The sequence below is a fragment of the Xylaria bambusicola genome (assembly GCF_022495145.1).
Source record: "Xylaria bambusicola strain CBS 139988 unplaced genomic scaffold F5B22scaffold_2, whole genome shotgun sequence".
NCBI lineage: Eukaryota > Fungi > Ascomycota > Sordariomycetes > Xylariales > Xylariaceae > Xylaria > Xylaria bambusicola.
Window position 1 is genome coordinate 1 of NW_025953555.1, and position 18,877 is coordinate 18,877.

An 18,877-nucleotide genomic window follows, 5' to 3' on the forward strand; every position below is an offset into this window, starting at 1 on the left:
AATCCTTGCTTAGCGCCCCTTTAGCGTATTGCTTAATATCTCGCTTAATAAATTTTATAAAAAATAGTAAAAAATACCTCTGGATTCCCCTTTAATTAACGGATTTAACGGTATTAATTATTAAATCGTACGATTAATACTTGTAAAGTTATTAAAGATTGAAATAATGGGGTTTTATATAGGTTATTGGGGTGGCCAGCTCAATTAGGTGGCCAGGTCAAGTGGGAGATGCGTTAATTAATAAATTTATTATTAATTATTTTAATAATAATATTATTATATAAAATAGTACTATAATTAAACTTAAATGCTATAAATAATTTTTTAATTTATTTTATACCTATATTTTAATTTTAATAAGGAAAAGTATAATAAATATATTAAATATATATTATACCGGAATATTATATATATTATAAAGGAGTTATAGATTGTGGCCAGTGGCAGTATATACCTATATACCCTATATGTATAGGGCTACCCCACTATACTTATATACGCCTATTAATTTGGACAGCTATTACCACTTAACCTATAAACTATAATTATTCCTAAACTTATAAAGGACCTAATTAAAAAGGGCCACTATATAATAGTTCTCTTTTCTTCTTTATATTTAAATTAATATATAATTTTAATTATTATATAAAGCTTTATCTTTAAAAGTAAAGCTTTTATATAATAATTTAAATATTTCCTTTAATATAAAGGTATAGGAACTGCCTTTTTAAATATTTCCTATTAATTATATAAAATTAAGTTAATATATAAATTATTTTATAGTTAATTAATTTTAATTTAAACCTACCTTTAAATTAAAAAGATTAAGCTATATTATATTAAGTTAGTTATAATATAAAATAACGATATATATATAGCTTAATAAAAGTATATTAAAAAGGAAGTCCAATTTTTATTAAATAATGTTATTAATATATAATTATAAAATAATAAAGAACCTTATATTAAGTTTTAAAAATGATTTTTTAAAGTTTTAATATTATTAAAACCTCATTATAAAGAGATTACCATTATAGGTTATAAAGATAAAGGTAAAAATTTTACTTTTAAAAAAACGGTATTATATTATTAAGCTATTACTTTAAAGCTTATATTTATTAATAAACGCTATATTATTAATGATTTATAATATAAGAAAGAAGGTTAAGCGCTGGTTAATAAGTTAATGGATGTTAGTAAAAGTGAGGTGATCCAGCTTTACAATGATATATATAACCTATAAGTATTGTTAAACAAGTATTATAATAAAGATAAAATAAATAATAAATGTTTAAAAGGTTTAATATATTTATAAATTAATTAATAAATTATTAATAAATTATTTAATAAGTTAATAATTATTACTATTAAGTATAATAAGTTAAAAGCTTAAGTTATTAAAATTAATTAATATATAATAAATTTAATTAATTAACGTTAAAGTACTTTAGGATTTATTTATATTAAAGAAGATATTTATAAGTTTATTAAAGTATTTATTTTTAAGTTTTATAATAATTTTATAAAGAATAATAATACTTTTAAGGTATAGTATTATAATATAAAAGGTTAATTAGAAATTAATTATAATTAGTTTATTATTAATTTAATTAAGATATAAGATATTAAGATATATTTAAGCAGGTTAACCTTTAAAGATTTATAGCTTTATTTAAAGAGTTTTTATTTAAATTAAATTAAAACCTTTAAAAAATTGTTCGATTATTTATAAGAAATCTATTATAATGTAAATGTTGATGAAAAGGTTAAGGTAAAATATTATAACCTATATATAAAAGATAGCTTTAAAAAGTTTAAGCTTAAAGAGTTTCCCGCTTTTAAGAATAACTTTATACATTTAGTTAATAAAACTAACCTTAATAAGGTTAAATAAAAAGAGTACTTTAAAGATAAACTATTAATTTAATTAATAAATAAAACTATTTTTAAATATTTTAAAGATAGTATTAATTTTAATATATATTATAAGTATTATACTTAAGTAATACATTACTTATATATAGGTAATTAAAAGAGAAATGTAAATTGTAAGAAGGAGAATGCTATTATAAAGGATAATGGTAGCAGTTGTAGAGGCGCTATAAACAATACCCCTATTACCAATTATAGAGGTAGTACAGGTAGTAAAGGTGGTTGCTAAAGTGGTAACTATACTTAAATTACTAATATAATTTAAAATAAGATATAGAAGTTAATTAATAAAGGGAAGTGCTTTAATTATAAATAAACCAACTATATATTTTAAGATTATCCTTTAAAGAAGGCTGTAGTAAAGGATAAGGAGGTTTATATTAACATTATTATTATTAATTATATATTTATATTTAATAATATAAATAATAATAAGTTTTAAAACAAGCAGTTAAAAAAGTAACCTTAAAAGAAATAAACTTTTACTTAAGAAAGGTATTAAAAAAGATTATAAAGAATCCTATTTAATAAATAAATATTTAAAAGGGAAACCCCTTTTATATATTTATATATTAAATAATAATGGATTATTATTATAAACCTATAATACTTTTAAAAATATAAGAGTTAATTTATATATTATTATAAGTATACATTTTAATAAAAAGATTAAATAATATTTAAAACTTATAAAAATTATTATACTTTTTTATTTTATTATAAGATATAATAGTAAAAGTAAATAAAATATAATTAAAGTATAGGAATTAAATTTAAGAATTTAAGGAAGGATATTTTTATAGATATTATTCTTTATCCTTAATATATAATATAATATAATCTTTAATTATAAATAGTTTAAAGTATATAATATCCTTTTTAATTATAATTATTATTAATTAATATTCCTTAAATTATTATTATTTATTTAAGGAATGGGCTATAATATTAAGATGGATAAAGTAAACATTTAATTATAATACCTATATTATTAAAAGGATGCTTAATATAAAGATAAAAATTTTAATTAAAAATTAAAATAAAGGGAGAAATAAAGGTAAGAAGTATAATAATATAATAAGGTAAAGTAAGGTATAATATTTAAAATTACTATCTTTAAATGTAAGATATTTATTATAGCAATATTAATTATAATAACCTAAGATCCTATTATAGAAAATATAGCTAAGATAAAGTGTACTATAAATAGAACTCCGCTTCTACCCCCGTAATTAACCTATAGAGAAATTAGAGAAGTTAGGAAAGCGTTAAAGTAAACTAAAGTAGAAAAGAGTATTATAAAAGGTTAATAAAAGGATGCTTAAGGCCTTTATTATATAAAAAGAAATAAAATTAATTAATATAAGCAAAGATTATTAAATGTTAATATATTTAACGTAAACCTTTTTAATATAGCAATTAAATAAAACTATAATAAAAAGAGTATATAAAGTACTTTAATATATTAAATTAATAAGGTTATTGAAAAGTATATAAAGAGTATAGGTAAATTTTTAAAAGAAGAGAACGAGAAGTTAAAAAGGAAGGCTATAGAAGTTATACTTAAGGAATATTATAACCTTCTATATATCTTTAATAAGGTAGACTTAAACACTTTACCCCCTTACTAATAAGGAATGAACTATAAGATAAAGTTTATTAAAGGGAAGTTTAAAATTAGTTTAAGCTATTATTTATTATATAAAATATTATTAAATAAGTTAAAGGTTATTTAAAAGTATTTAATAAAGTAGCTATAAAAAGGTTTTATTAAACTTAATAATATACTCTTTACTTTATTAATCCTATTTATAAAAAAGCTATATAATAGCTTATATTTATATATAAATTATTAAAAGTTAAATAGTTTAATAAAAAAGAATAGGTATTTATTATTATTAATTAAAGAAACTTTATTATAAATTTTAAAGGTAAAGATCTTTATTAAAATTAATATATAATAAGCTTTTAATTATATTTATATAAAAAAAGGGTAAAAAAATCTTATAACATTTTATACTTATTATAAGTCCTACTATTATTATATATTGTTATTTAATTTTATAAATGAGCTTATAACGTTTTAAAAATATATTAATAATATATTATTTAATTTTTTAAATAACTTTTATAATATATATATTAATAATATCTTTATTTACTTTAATAATATTAAGGATTATTATATTTATATTAAGAAAGTTTTTAAATAATTAAGGGGTATTAGTTTATAAGTTAACCTTAAAAAGTTAAAGTTTTATATTATAAAGATATATTACTTAAGTTATATAATTATTATAAATAATATATATATAAATTAAGTTAAGGTAAAGGTTATAAGGAATTAGGAATTATTAATAATAGTAAAGGGTATTTAATTATTTTTAGGTTTTTATAACTTTTATTAAAAGTTTATTAAAGATTATAGCTAAGTTATTAAGCTTTTAAACTGATTAATAAAAAAGGATATATTATTTATTTAAATGGATAATTATAAATAAACGTTTTAAAAGTTAAAGGAACTTTTAACTATAACCCTTATATTATAATATTTTAATTATAACCTTTTTATAAGGGTAGAAATTAATATATTAAACGGTATAGCTATAAGGGTCCTATTATAAAAGTATAATAATAAGTAATATTTAATAGTATTCTTTTTTAAAATTATATATAATGTTAAGTTAAATTATATAATATATAATAAAGAAATATTAATAATAGTATTAACTTTTAAAGAATAAAAAGCTAAACTTATTAATATATAAGGAAACTTATTTATAATATTTATAAATTATAAAGCTTTAAAGTATTTTAATATAAAGTAATGCTTAAACTTATAATAAGCTTATTAAGCAATACTCTTTTTAAAGTATAATTTTAAAATTATATACTGCCTGGGTAAGAAAAACGTAATAGTTAATTTACTATTATAAAAATAATAAGATTTATATATTTAATAAAAAAAGAAGGAGGTTTATTAATATATTATATTATTTTAACTGGTAATTAGCCTTTTTCCTTTTTAAGAGGGGGAAGTAACTTTATTAGGCTTATAATTAGCTACGTTTTATAAGCTACGCCCAGCAGCACTATATAAATTACGCCCCCTATTAAAGTTAATGTTAGTTTTTTAAATTGAATATATCTTAAAGGGGTATAAGTTAATAGATTAAGTTTTAAAAGCAAATTATAAGGATTTAAAAATAGATATATATTAATAAAAAGTAAAAAAAACTTATAAAGATAACTTATAAATAGTTTAAAATAGCTTTATTACCTATAACGGAAAGTTAATAATGCTTAATATTAACTATTTATATATATTATTAATTAGGGAAACCTATAATTATATACCTATAATATACTTAAAGCATATAAAAACTAAAAGGTTAATTATTATATATTATTAATAGCTAAAGCTTAATAATAATTATAATATATATATAGTAAATTACTTAAAGTGTAAATTAATTAAAGTATTAAGGGATAAGATATTAAGCATATTAAAGCTTTTACTTATAGTTAAAAGAGTATAGAAGTACTTAATAATAGATTTTAAATAAATGCTAAAAGATAAGTATAAATATAATAATGCATTAATTATAATAAACTAATTAAGAAAGTATATATAAATAATCCTATATATAATATATATAATAATTATTAATATTATTAAAATATACTATAAAGAACCTTTTAAAGTATTTAAAATACTTATAATAATTATATTTAATTAAGAATTATAATTTATATTAGCTTTTATAAATAAATTATATAACTTAATAAATATAAAGTATATATTAATATTATTTAAATATTATAAAATTATTAATTAAGTTAAAATTATAAATAAATATTTTAATTAATGTTTATAGTTATATATAAGTTATTATTAAAATAATTAATTAAAGAGAATTTTAATTATAAATTATATATAGGTAGCTTTACTTTATTAGTTTATAAAAATAGCTCCTTATAAAGTAGAAATGGAATTTTTAATATTATTTAATTTTAATTAAAAAAAATAGGACTATAAAATAAAAGCTTATTAAATTATTTATAAAAAAGAAGGCTTTATATAAGGATATATAAATTAAAGCTAAAAAGATTATTTAATTTATAAAAATTATAAAAGTAATTATAATGAATATATAAAAATGTATAGTAAAGTAGGTTAATAAATCTTATTATAAGCTTAATTTTAATATAAATAATTATATATTTATTTTAAAGAAGCAATAATTTTAATAGATTAATTACCTTTTAAATAAGTTAAACTATTTAATAATGCAATAAAAGTTTAAAATTTTAATATATAATAATAATATTTACACTTTAAAAGTTCCTCCTATATAATAAACAATTAATAAATACTATATTAATTAATTATAAAAGTATTTAAATAACCCTTTATTAAAATAAATAATAAAGAATTTTAATAGAAAAGTTATTAAGCTTAAAGGTAAAAAGGAATTTATAATTTAAAGGATCTTTATATTATAAATATATTATAAGAAGCTATAATATTAAGTTAGTTAAAAAGGATAAAATATAAACTATAAGTAATATTTAATTAAGAATTTTAAAAATAATATAAGATTATTAAAGGAGTTTTATAATATAAATATAAATTTTATAAAACTACTTATATAGTTAAAAGCTTAACTATAAGTTATAAAGAATAATAAGTTTAATAAGGAATACCTTAATAATAATAAACTAATAATAATAGTTAAAAGAAAAATGTATTAATAAAATATAAAATAATAAGGTTAAATTAATATATAAGTTATAGGTATAAGGAAACCTTTTAATATTAATTATAAAAAAATTTACTATATAGTGTAATGGATAAGGGCCTTAATTAAAACTAATAAGTGGAAACTTAAAGGTACCCCTTTTTAATTTAAAAAGTATTAATTTAAAGACCTACTGTTTAAATTTATATAAATGTAGCTATTTTTTAAAAAGGGGTAGTTATAAATTATAACTAATAACAATATATACCTATATACCTTATACGTATAAGGCTACTCTACTATACTTATATATGCCTACTAGTTTGGATAGCTGTTACCACTTAACCTATAAATTATAATTATCCCTAAACCTATAAAGGACTTAATTAAAAAGGGCTACTATATAATAGTTTTCTTTTCTTCTTTATATTTAAATTAATATATAATTCCAACTATTATATAAAGCTTTATCTTTAAAAGTAAAGCCTTTATATAATAAAAGGGATATTATAAAAATATATAAAATTTATATTAATAAAGTTATATAACCTATAATAATTATTAACCTATATATATTTATATATATATATATATATTAGTTTTATCTTTTCTTCCTTTCTTTTTTAATTTAAAATCTTTATTTATAGTATTAATATAGCTATAACGCATCTCCCACTTGACCTGGCCACCCAATTGACATGGCCACCCCAATAACCTATATAAAACCCCATTATTTCAATCTTTAATAACTTTACGAATACTAATCGTACGATTTGATAATTAGTACCTTTAAATCCGTTATTCAAAGGGGAATCCAACGGTATTTTTTACTATTTTTTATAAAATTTATTAAGCGAGATATTAAGCAATACGCTAAAGGGGCGCTAACCAAGGATTAATTTAGCGCTTGCTTTAGCGTATTGCTTAATAACTCCGCCAATATAAATCGTAAAAGTTAGTAAGGGGTACCGTTAAATAGCTCTTTTTATTACGAATCTAATGGTATACCTTATTATTTTATACGACTATTATTCGTAGAGTTATTAAATTATCACGTGATTAATGCACCGACGTTATTTGTATAGGCTAGGGGGGTGGCCAGGTCAATTGGGTGGCCAGGTCAAGTGGGAGATGCGTTACTTTAAACCTTAATTATAATAGGTATTAAGTATATTATTTCCTTAATAAGTTGAATTTTATTTTAAATGTTTTAAGTTATTTATAAATTATATAAAATAAATATAATAATTATAAAAAGTTAATACATTTTAAGGAATTAATAATGCTTAACTTAATATAAAATATAATTAAACGTATATATAAAGATATAATAAAGTATATATATAAAGTAATTATAAGTAATAAATAAAGGTATAACTTTATATTTAGCTATAAAATTAATATATAATATAGGAAGATCTTTAAGGAGTTATAAAAGAAGAGTTTATATAATAATAATAAAGGTATAATAGTTTATTTAAAAGTAGGCTACTTATTTATAATTAAGGATGGTTTAATTTATAATAAGTATAATAAAGTAAAATAATTTTATATACCTTATATAATAGTTAAATAAATATTAACTATTATATATAATAAGAAGTATTATATTAATTTAAATTATATAATATATAACTTTAAGCTTTATTTTATTTATAAGAAGTTTTAATTAATTAAAAAGTATATTAAATGTTGCTTTAACTATAACTTTAATAAAATAAATAAGTAAAAGCTTATAAAAAGTCTTTGCCCTATATACTTTAAAAATGTATTCCTAATATAAATAATTATAATGAACTTTATTTTAACCTTACCCTTAATACAATTTAAAGGAATACTTTAATAATTAATAAAGAAAGAGTATTATAAGTTTTATAACTATTTATTCCTTATTATATATTATTTATTTAAATAGATAATGTTTATCCTTAATAATATAAAATATATAACAGTGGATTAAATAAGTATTATTATAAAAATGCTATTATTAAACAATTAAGGGATCCTTAAGGGTATTATTTTTAATAAAGATTATAAGTTTACTTTTAACCTATAGTGTAAAATATAAAAATTGTTAAATATTAAGCTATTAATAATAATAATATATTATTTATAAGTGGATAAAATTTTAAAAAGGAAAAATTAAATAATAAAGCTTATAATTTAATATTATAACTTTATTTAACTTAATTTTAATTAAATAAATCTTTTATTTATTTTATAATAAAACTTTAATTTTATATATTTTTAAGTTATATAGTTTACTTTATATAAGTAACTATTTAAATTTAAATTATTAAAACCTTTTAATATAATTATTAAATAAATAAGGGACTTTATATTAAAGGATATACTTACCCTTTATAAATATTTTTAATAAAATATTAAGTTAATTATAAACTTTATAATAATTTAAGTTAAGTAGTATTTTAATAATATATATTACTAGCTTTAATTTAAAGTTAGGAAAAAGGTAATACTTTAATTATATAATAGTTATTACCTATTAAGTAACCTTTTATATAAGTACTTTTAATAAAAGGCTGGTTTATAGAAAATTTTTAAATAAATCGGAAATTTAACCTATAAACTTAACTTTCCTTTAAACTATTATATCTACCCAATAATATCTATTACCTATTTCTAACTATATAAAAGCTAAAATAACCTATTTAAGTATATTACCCCTCCCTTAAGGTTAGTAAAGATTAATAATTAAAGTAAAATATATAAAGTAAAAAGATTAATATAGCATTAGCTTAACTATAAACGAAATAGGTTTAAATATTTAATTAAATAATAAGGTTAAAGCTATAAATATAATATATAATATAAAGAAAAGGACTTTAAAAATATAAAGGACCTTATTAAAGATTATTAAATTAAGTATAGCCTTTACCTATCTTTAATAAAGCTAAAAAAGAAAGGACGCCTTTATAAAAGTAAAACTATTAAATTGGAAGAAATAAAAAGCAATATAATAAAAGGTAATAAAGGTTAAAACGGAAAAGATAAAATTAATAAAGTAAAGGTAATTAATAAAGATATAAAAGGAAGGAACTTAAAGAGGAGTATAAAGTTTAAATAATTAAAAGATATATTTAATATTAAATTTATTAAAAATAGTAGATTTTTTTAAGCCCCTAGCATTTTAATAGGACCTAATAGGAGTTAGCCTATATGTATTACTATAAGCAGCATATATTACTATATTGCTATATAGCATACATTGTTATATATACTGCTATACATGGCATACACCTAAAGGTTAGGGCTATATATAAGCTTTACCTACATTAAGCTATAAGCTCTCTTCCTTTTTAATATATCTTCTTTTAACCCCTTAACTTCTTTATCACTATTATTAATCCCTATAGCTATTTAATGCTATATTATAATTAATAAAAAGGATATACCTTTAAATAAATATAGCTATAATTATATATAGGTATTTATTAATAAATTTAACCGCTTATTAATTATAATACTTAAAAAGAAGAATAATATAATAAATAATATAATATATTAATATTATAAATATACCTACCGTTTCTTAAGTTTTTTAAAGGTATAGATTTTAAATAATATAAAACCCTTTATATTATACTTTTTAATAAAGATTAATAAGTTAACCTATATTAAATATTAATATAGGAATACCCTTTACCTTTAAATATAAGGAGTTATAAAGTTTATAAATTAAAAGTTAAATTAATAGTTATACTTTTATATTAATAAATATTAAAATAATTAAAGCCTTTATTTATTTATATTAAATTTTATATATAATACCTTTTAATATTTAATTATTAATATAATATTATTAAAAGTTTTAATAGGAATTAATATAAAAAACCCTTTATTATTACCTTTATTAAATATTATTAAAAAAATAGCATTTAAAAAGCTAACCTAATAATTAATATAATAAACTTATAAAGTATAAAAGGTAATTTATAAAGCAATAAAAGTTATATAAAAGAAATAAAAAATATAAATAAATAAAAAGCAACGCTTAATAAACTTTTATATAAAAAATAAAGTCTTTTTAAAGAAAAAGGGCTTTATAATTAATAGCTTAACTATTTAATTAAACTCCTAATAGGTTAAACCCTTTAAAATATTTAAAAAAAAAGAATATAACTATATATTAAACTTTTTAAAGTTAATAAAAATAATTAACCTTTTTTATATAAATTAATTATATAAAGCAAATAAAAACCTATTACTTTAATAAACTTAACTATTATTAAAACTAAAAAATATTAAAAAAAAATTAAAATAAAAAGTTAAACAACTATTTAAATTATAAATAATAAAGTATAATAAAACGCTATAATATTAGGTTACTTAAAAAGGTTATAACCTTAATAATACTTAATACTTAATAAAAGATTTTAAAAATTTATTAATTAAAATATAAAAGTTTTATAAAAAATAGTTTAATATATTAAAACTGCTTAAATAATTAAATAAATAAATAAAAGTTATAGTAATTAATAAATTTACTATTAATTACTTTAATAATAATATTATTATATAAAATAATATTATAATTAAAACTAAATGTTATAAATAATTTTTTAACCTAATTTATACCTGTATTTTAATTTTAATAAAGGGAAATATAATAAATATATTAAATATATATTATATTAAAACATTATATATATTATAAAAGGATATTATAAAGATATATAAAATATATACCAATAAGGCTATATAATTTATAATAACTATTAACCTATATATATCTTTATATATATATATATTTTAATTTCCTTTTTCCTTTCTTTCTTTCTTAACTTAAAATCTTTATTTATAATATTAATATAGCTATACCTTAAACCTTAATTATAACATTATATATTTTAAAAATAATAATATTTATTAATCTTTTAAATATATTTTAACTATTTTTTATACTTTTTTTAATATATTTAACTTTATTATATTTTTATATAATTATTTAAAATAATTAATATATATTTAATTATAAGTTTAAATTTAAAAAGTAAAGGTATAAAGTTTAATTTAACCTATCTTATTATTTAATTTATTAATTAATATTTATAATAAGTTAATAAAGCTTAAAGGTTAATATAAATTTATTTTTTAATAGGAATATTTTAAAGTTAATAATATAAATATAATTTATTAATGCTTTAAATATATATTATTATTTAAATTAAAGTTTTAAGTTAAATTATATAAATAATAATTATAATATAATAATTTTTTAAATTAAAAAATATAATAATAAAAAGGAATAAATTTTAAATAGAATAAGGGTAAAAAGTTATTGTAAGACCTAAATGCAATCGTATTATTAAATAGTGTTTAATTAGGTAGTTGTGAGTCAAAGCGCGTTTTAGGGTGCCTAGGGCCCTGGTCGTGACGGGGGGTGGTCGTGAGGCAGGGTTTTTGCTTATATCTCAAGCACTTCTAAACGACGGACTGTAGCTATGGTACTGGCCTATTGTTAAGAGGAGATGGGACGGGACGACTATAAATGAAGAAGGGAAAAGCAGAAGAGGAAGTGATGTCATGGTGTTATTGCTGAAATACCCGCCCGTATCGATGCCGAGTATGCCGATTTCTGATTCCTCCATTTGTTATACGTGACCTACCACCTCTCCTAACTAGAGGCTTCCTTTTAGGATCCACTTTGTTACTTGATATAAAAAGCTTTAGGTATCCGTTGCTTGACCTTGAAATTAACTCTTCTTGATAAATATTTCATACCTCAGTCCTTCGATCCTCTTTCCCCTCTTCTCCGTTTCCTTTCATTTCCTTTCGATTCGGAGCGTCCATATTCCTGCCAATAGCAAAATACCATACGCCAACTCAGACGCGTAGCACCGCCATGCGTGTGCGCATTTTGTAACCACGGCAGTCTCGTGCATACAGGGTTGCCACCAATTACACTGCTCTACACTGGTGGACGAGTGTAATTGATTAGTGGAATACATCATCCATCAATCCACAAACTTGTTGTCGTACATACACTAAAATAAGGTATCAGTGTAGTGTAATGTAGTGGACCACAGTGGAATAATAGTTATCTACCGGTATGTCAGTCCAAATGTAGTATCACAGCAAATATAGCACCCAAAGCAACGCGGGTATTACATCCGGAGCAACACGGGTATTACATCCGGAGCAACACGGGTATTACATCCAAAGCAACGCGGGTATCACATCCAAAGCAACGCGGGTATCACATCCGGAGCAACGCGGGTATCACATCCAAAGAAACACGGGTATTGCATCCAAAGAAACGCGGGTATTCAACGCTAGATATAAGAAGGGACGCTCCAACCCTCAAGTGAGAGAGGACATCGCCACAAGCAACTACAAGCACTGTTACAGAAGCTTCTTTAGACTCTAGGTCTCTTTCTCACTTTTCTCGGGCTCTCAGGTCCACGAAGAATTCACGCCCAAGATTCCAAGTACCTCGCCGATAGCTTTCAACATGAAGTTTCAACTCGCCATCACCCTTCTCGCAGCCCTTTATCAACAGGCTGGCGCCACTCAACTCAAGGCCTACTCATTCCAGGGCAGCTGTGGAGGAACACCCGACTTCATTTGGCAAGATGCAGGTAGTGGATGCATCGAGTTCCACGATAATAATGGGTTGGAGGACATGTACTCGCTTTACTGGGCTGGACCGTCATGTTCCTTCAGCCTGTTCGCCGGACCTGGTTGCTCCGGCCAATCCGAGCCCCGCACGGTTGACCATGCCTGTATGAATAGGGGGGGCAAGTCTATCAAGTCGGTCTACAAATATTGCTAAAGAGTGGCGCACTTGCTGGATATAGGCTGTAGACCCCTACTCGGTCGGATTTTTTGACACATTCAACACGCGGATAGGGATGATTGAGGGATCAACATGTTCAACAATGTTGTGAACAACTGCAATATGAGTTATGGCCTCGTTTGTTGTATTTAGAGGAGGTTTAGGGCCCGACTATCTAAAAATTTAAGATTTAAAACCCATATTCTTTGTCACGGCTGGAGTGTCACGTACAAGGCAAGGCTCGTATGGGGTCACCATCTGTATATTTATCGTAACTCTCCTGTCTCCTCTTACACGAAGCTGTCCTTTAGCAGAGAAATCCAAGCCTCACTGACTGTTGTAACCCAAATTTGCTTCTTCGATGCCTGTAATACAGTATATTACATAACTCCCTGTACCATTCCGCGCATCAAATATGCTCTATATATTGATAATGATCGCTCGATACCCTCCGCCTCCAACGTGTTTTCTTTTTCCTCCTTTATTATCAGCGATCAGGAGAATCACTAGTTTTAACGCATCATTTTCAACTTCAGTTGCCCGTCAACCGGATCTTTTTGTAGCCTCGCACGGAGAGTCTTTGCAAAATTTTCCATGCCACTGACACTATCAAGTCTGTCCGCAGTCGCTTTGATAACTTCGATATTGTGGGCCTCGAAGCCATGATAAATCCAAGGTAAGGTTGATGTTTTCCATAGCACCTGGTCAGCGCCACGACAAGTCCACATGGTTAACATGAGAAATGCCGCCGCGGAGACCAAAGTAACCACCGGCAACGATAGCCAGGGCCATCGAACTTCGACAATTGTGACAGTAGTGTAGGATCGTCCTATGACAGGAATTCCGTCTTCCTCCCGAAAATATTTGCTCAGTTCAGCTGCCAATCTAGGCATGAACCATGATAACCCTCCGTTGTCGGCAATTTGCTGTAAACTAACGGATAGAGGCGCCAAGGAGTTCTGGCCTGTGGATGCTAACGGGTCTGAGCCTCCAAATGCTGCTGCCATCGGATCTGGGTCTGCATACGAGTCGGAGCTGAGGAAGAATTCTTGCTTGAAATGGATACCGCTGTTATTCGAAATACGGTTACGCTTGTCATCTGCGAAAATCTCCTTGGCGCGGAGCCTTCCCTGGAATACGTTCTGCACCTCTCGGAATGGAAACAAGTCTTTATCACTGATCATAAATGACATGGGAGGCCTGGTCGTGTTATGTAATGTGGAAATCCGCCCATTTTCTCCAACCATGTCATCCCAGGATAGATAAAGTGTTTCGTTAAAGGCTCTATCGTCATTCTCTTGTCGTAGCTCCCCATTCGTGAGCACTAGGCCCGTCGTATTAAAGTACCACGACCCATATCGATCGCCAACTATCTTTATGTTCGGGGTGCCGTTCGAAATCGAAAAGTCATATCTCTTGACACATGGAGTTAAGTTACAGGTGGTCGCTTCTCCAATGTAGGGTTTCTCTGAGCCGTTGTTACTTTCTTTATCAAGCCGGATGTGACAAAATGTTAGGAGGGGTAAATGGCGGAGCTTCCACTCAGTTAAATTCGGTTTAGTGTTGCCCTGAACTATGCTGCTGCGAAAGGATATATTACCACCGAAGTAAACCTGGTCCGGGGGCATGGAGGTTTCAAATAGGTGCTTTTGGTAATCCAGCTCCGAAGGAAACGTATAAGAACCTAGGGGGCTTTGAACTTTTCCCCTGATGGAAAAGATTCGAGGGAGAAAATCGCAGGGAAAATTTTCCGGGAACTGAAGAAAACAACTCTTGTCGACGGTGTAGTTAGAGGGGAATTCCAGTACTTGATCTCCAACGGAAGCATTCCAGAACAAAGACGGATCAGATAAGCTGATTTCTTTTTTTCTGTCTTGACAAGTGGTGCATAACGCCAGACTCTCGAATTCGTCCCAAGTGCAATTCCCAGTTGGACACTGAGCGGCTGCGAAGCCTTCAGCCCCATCTGGAAGATATAACGAAGCCGTAGTACGACCGACGACGTCGGAAGCCGTGTGGCCCCAATCATTCGCCACAAAAGCTCTAGCTTGAGAGATATTCGATGCCTGAGCGGCAGGGTCCGTCACGATAACTCCTCGATTTGGGTAGCTGAGAAGTTGCTGTGAAAATGGATCGAAGGCCAGAGCTAAAATAGAAACTAGGGCTCCTATAGAAACCAAGGACCAACTATGAGGAGTAGTTAGTAGTATGGCGGAGCCCCAGGGACCACGACTTGCGTCTTCGAAGAGCTGCGTATCAAGCATGCTCCGCCCTTTCTGGTCCAGGAACCACCGCCACTTGAGCTGACTCATAGCTCCTGCCACGGCAACAAGGAGAGATGATTTCGAGAAGGTCGCTAAGATTGAAATGAGAGCATTCAGGGTAATACCGTAGATGAATTGTGGCGGTGGCTTTTGGTCGTAGATCTTGAGTAACACCGTAGTTAAGACCAGGCAGCTACCACTGAGGATGATTGACAATATCTCCCACAGCCATGTATCGGACCATATCCGCCCATAACTATTTGACTCGTAAGACATTGGAGAACTAAGAATTTCTCATACACCGAGAGTTCTGAGATTCTTGTGCAGCCGTAACTCAATAATGGCCTTAATTGGGTATAATAGGGGTAGTTGGTTGTGCCCGGAGCAGAGTGCTTGTATTACACATCAGGGCAGAGCATCGAATAAGTAAAAACCTTGAAATTTATTATCACTTAACAGTTTATTCTTTACCGTTGCAAGTGAAAATCTTTTATATTTAATTTTAATAGGACTTACTGCATTAAAAGACGTAGTGTGAGGTGCTGATACATATGTAACATGTTGAGACTATGATAATTTTAAGAAGTCTAGGGAATTCTGTATGGCTATACAGTGAAACAGTTGTTTGAAAAATTTTATAAAAAGCTAAATAAGCACCTTGATTTGGGATCTGGCTGTGCAATGGGATGTAGCTAAAACGCGGCCAAACAATGGCCAGTTCATGTTAGAGACCCCAATGCCAGCGCATTCATTGTGAGAAAGGGCAACTGAAGCACCAATGTGGCCCCCAAATTATGTATCCATCTTAACTGAGGATCCTTTATCATACACCTCACGAAGGTCGAGAGCAACTGGACATTGGTTGCACCATCCTCCCTACGCCCCATAATACAGGATAATATGATATCTTTTAAGCTCAATGTTTAGTAGTCGATTGCCATGAACAAATATAAACCAACCATAACAAAAAAACACAAAGGGTTGTATTCATAGCACTGCGGTGTGTTTGGTTTCGAGATCTAAACGCCCCCCAAATCCCCCAAAGACCCCAGGTTAGGACCCGACCTACAGTCCTAAGAGTGATTGGTGCATATTGTCTATAAGCCCTAGTTTGATGAGGCGGTGAATTCGCCTATGTGTGTCTGGCGGCGGCTAAAGCTTGCTAGCTTTGTTTTAACAGCCGAGCTACGTACTATGATGAGTGGTGAATTATGTCGACTGTTCAGAAGCGAGTTGGTACGAGTACGCAGCCTTGGATACATACTTGGTACTTAGTTGGTGACACGAAATACTCGTGTGCCTGTGTGCCTGCGAGGCTATTGTGGTGGGGGAGGGGTAGCGAAAAGAAATTATGCAAAGGTTCGCGATGGTGGTTTTTTGTGTACCTTTTTTGGTTGGCTATAGTGCAGGTCACCATGGATTAATCACTTACCCAGTGCCACACTGCTCGACTTTGGTCATATCGAGCTGTAGAAGACTGTTGAGCCATGCCACAAGCTCCTGTCCGTACATAATCAAGAAAAAAAAGGCATTCGTTAGTCATGTCGGCATCGCGCATGCGTGCGTACGTGTGAGGCACTCCCTGATCAGCCACTTACCGTGACTCTCCTATGGTTACTGAGTTACGCTCTTGCAGTTGTCTCGTCTAATTTTCATAGAGAAAAAAGCGGACGGAGGGGTTAGAAGCGCGCAAATGGCTTAGTAACTGTTACACGTGTAACCTCTGAGCCGGTTGAAGAATGCAGTTCGCCTTGCACCTCGGCCATACGAAGGACCATTGCAGGCTGTTCATAACCTTCCAAGACATGCAGGCAATATTGGGTGATATTGGAAAGTGAGGTTATATAAACTTCGCTTTTTGAAATAGACCTTAAAGACCTAGGCGGTCTAAGCTAGCAGATTATTTATATATAAAGTTATTTTAAGCTATTAATAGCTAAAAAGGAGTTAATTAATTAAGGATTAATATAGCCCTAATTAATTATTATAATTAAAATCCTTAGTTTTAAGCCTAGTTTTATTACCTTTATTATAAATAATTAACTCTTTATATAATTATTATTATAATATTAAATTAATAATTTAATTACTTTAATTCCTATTATACCTTTAATAATATTATAAAAGTAATTTATATCTTTTAATAAATATTATTCCTAACTATTAATAATATATATAACCTATTATATTTTATTTATATATTATTATAATAATTTTATTAATTAAAGCTTTATAATTATTAAATCCCTTTATATTAAGTATTAATAAATCCTTTTTATAATTATTACCTTAATCCCCTTTTTAATAAATTTAATTAATTTATAATTAATAATAGTTTTACTTTAACCCTTACTTAATTAATAAATTAACTAACTTTAAACTAATAAATACTTTATAATTAATAATACTTTTAATATTTAAATAAAACTTATTAATTTTAATAGGTATAATATTAATTAAAGATATTACTTTTAAAGAAGATATTTAATCTTAATAGTTTTAACTTAATTTTTATAAAGGTATTTAATAATTTAATTAGCCTTTTATTTTTAAAATTAATACCCCTATTCTATTAATTAAATTAGATTTTATTAACTTTATTAACTTTAATTTAGCTTCCTTAACTTTTAAAAATCCTTAAGGAATTATAAATCTAATATTATATAACCTGCTTAATTTTAATATAATTATAATAAATAAAGCTTTAGCTAATTTAATTATATTTTTAATCTTTATATATAATCCTTTATAATAAATAATATAAATATATAAATAACTATTTATATTATATTAAATTATTATAACCTTTTATAATAATATTATTATTAAATATTATTAAAATATAATAAAATTAAAGAAATAATATTATATTATTTATAATTATTATTTAATTGTTTATAGCTTTTATTAACTTTAAATTATTACTATTATTAAATAAGTTTTAACGTTTTAAAAATAAATAATTAAAGTTAATATTTCCTTTTCCTAATAAGTTTAAAGTATTATTATTAAGTATATTTAAAATAATAAACGGAAAGAAAAAGTGGTTATTTAATTATAATATATAGCCCTTTAGAATTATAACGCCTTTATAACTTTAAAATATAAACTAATTATTTAAAAGGCATTATAAAATTAAA

General features: G+C 24.9%; 3 protein-coding genes across 3 annotated transcripts; 1 reads left to right on the forward strand and 2 right to left on the reverse strand.

Annotated features, from left to right (window-relative positions):
* Positions 1–12,724: 12,724 nt before the first annotated feature.
* Positions 12,725–13,672, forward strand: F5B22DRAFT_584660 (uncharacterized protein). Its single transcript, XM_047973441.1, has one exon. It carries the CDS (start codon positions 13,150–13,152, stop codon positions 13,468–13,470), a length of 321 nt encoding a protein of 106 aa, XP_047835518.1. The 5' UTR covers positions 12,725–13,149; the 3' UTR covers positions 13,471–13,672.
* A 53-nt stretch (positions 13,673–13,725) lies between these two features.
* Positions 13,726–16,158, reverse strand: F5B22DRAFT_584661 (uncharacterized protein). The gene has a single exon (XM_047973442.1). It carries the CDS (start codon positions 16,011–16,013, stop codon positions 13,986–13,988), a length of 2,028 nt encoding a protein of 675 aa, XP_047835519.1. The 5' UTR covers positions 16,014–16,158; the 3' UTR covers positions 13,726–13,985.
* Positions 16,159–16,732: 574 nt separating this feature from the next.
* F5B22DRAFT_584662 (uncharacterized protein) lies at positions 16,733–17,281 on the reverse strand. The gene is made up of 3 exons (XM_047973443.1): positions 17,170–17,281; positions 17,002–17,122; positions 16,733–16,929 (listed from the first exon to the last, which is right to left on the reverse strand). Exons 1-3 carry the CDS (start codon positions 17,247–17,249, stop codon positions 16,900–16,902), a joined length of 231 nt encoding a protein of 76 aa, XP_047835520.1. The 5' UTR covers positions 17,250–17,281; the 3' UTR covers positions 16,733–16,899.
* Between the last annotated feature and the right edge of the window lie 1,596 nt (positions 17,282–18,877).

Coding starts and splice junctions, on each gene's coding strand:
- F5B22DRAFT_584661 (XM_047973442.1), bottom strand. CDS start 16,013: ATGTCTTACGAGTCAAATAGTTATGGGCGGATATGGTCCGATACATGG.
- F5B22DRAFT_584662 (XM_047973443.1), bottom strand. CDS start 17,249: ATGTACGGACAGGAGCTTGTGGCATGGCTCAACAGTCTTCTACAGCTC. Junction 17,123..17,169: donor GTCGAGCAGTGTGGCACTGG/GTAAGTGATTAA, acceptor CAACCAAAAAAG/GTACACAAAAAACCACCATC. Junction 16,930..17,001: donor TGTCACCAACTAAGTACCAA/GTATGTATCCAA, acceptor CACTCATCATAG/TACGTAGCTCGGCTGTTAAA.
- F5B22DRAFT_584660 (XM_047973441.1), top strand. CDS start 13,150: ATGAAGTTTCAACTCGCCATCACCCTTCTCGCAGCCCTTTATCAACAG.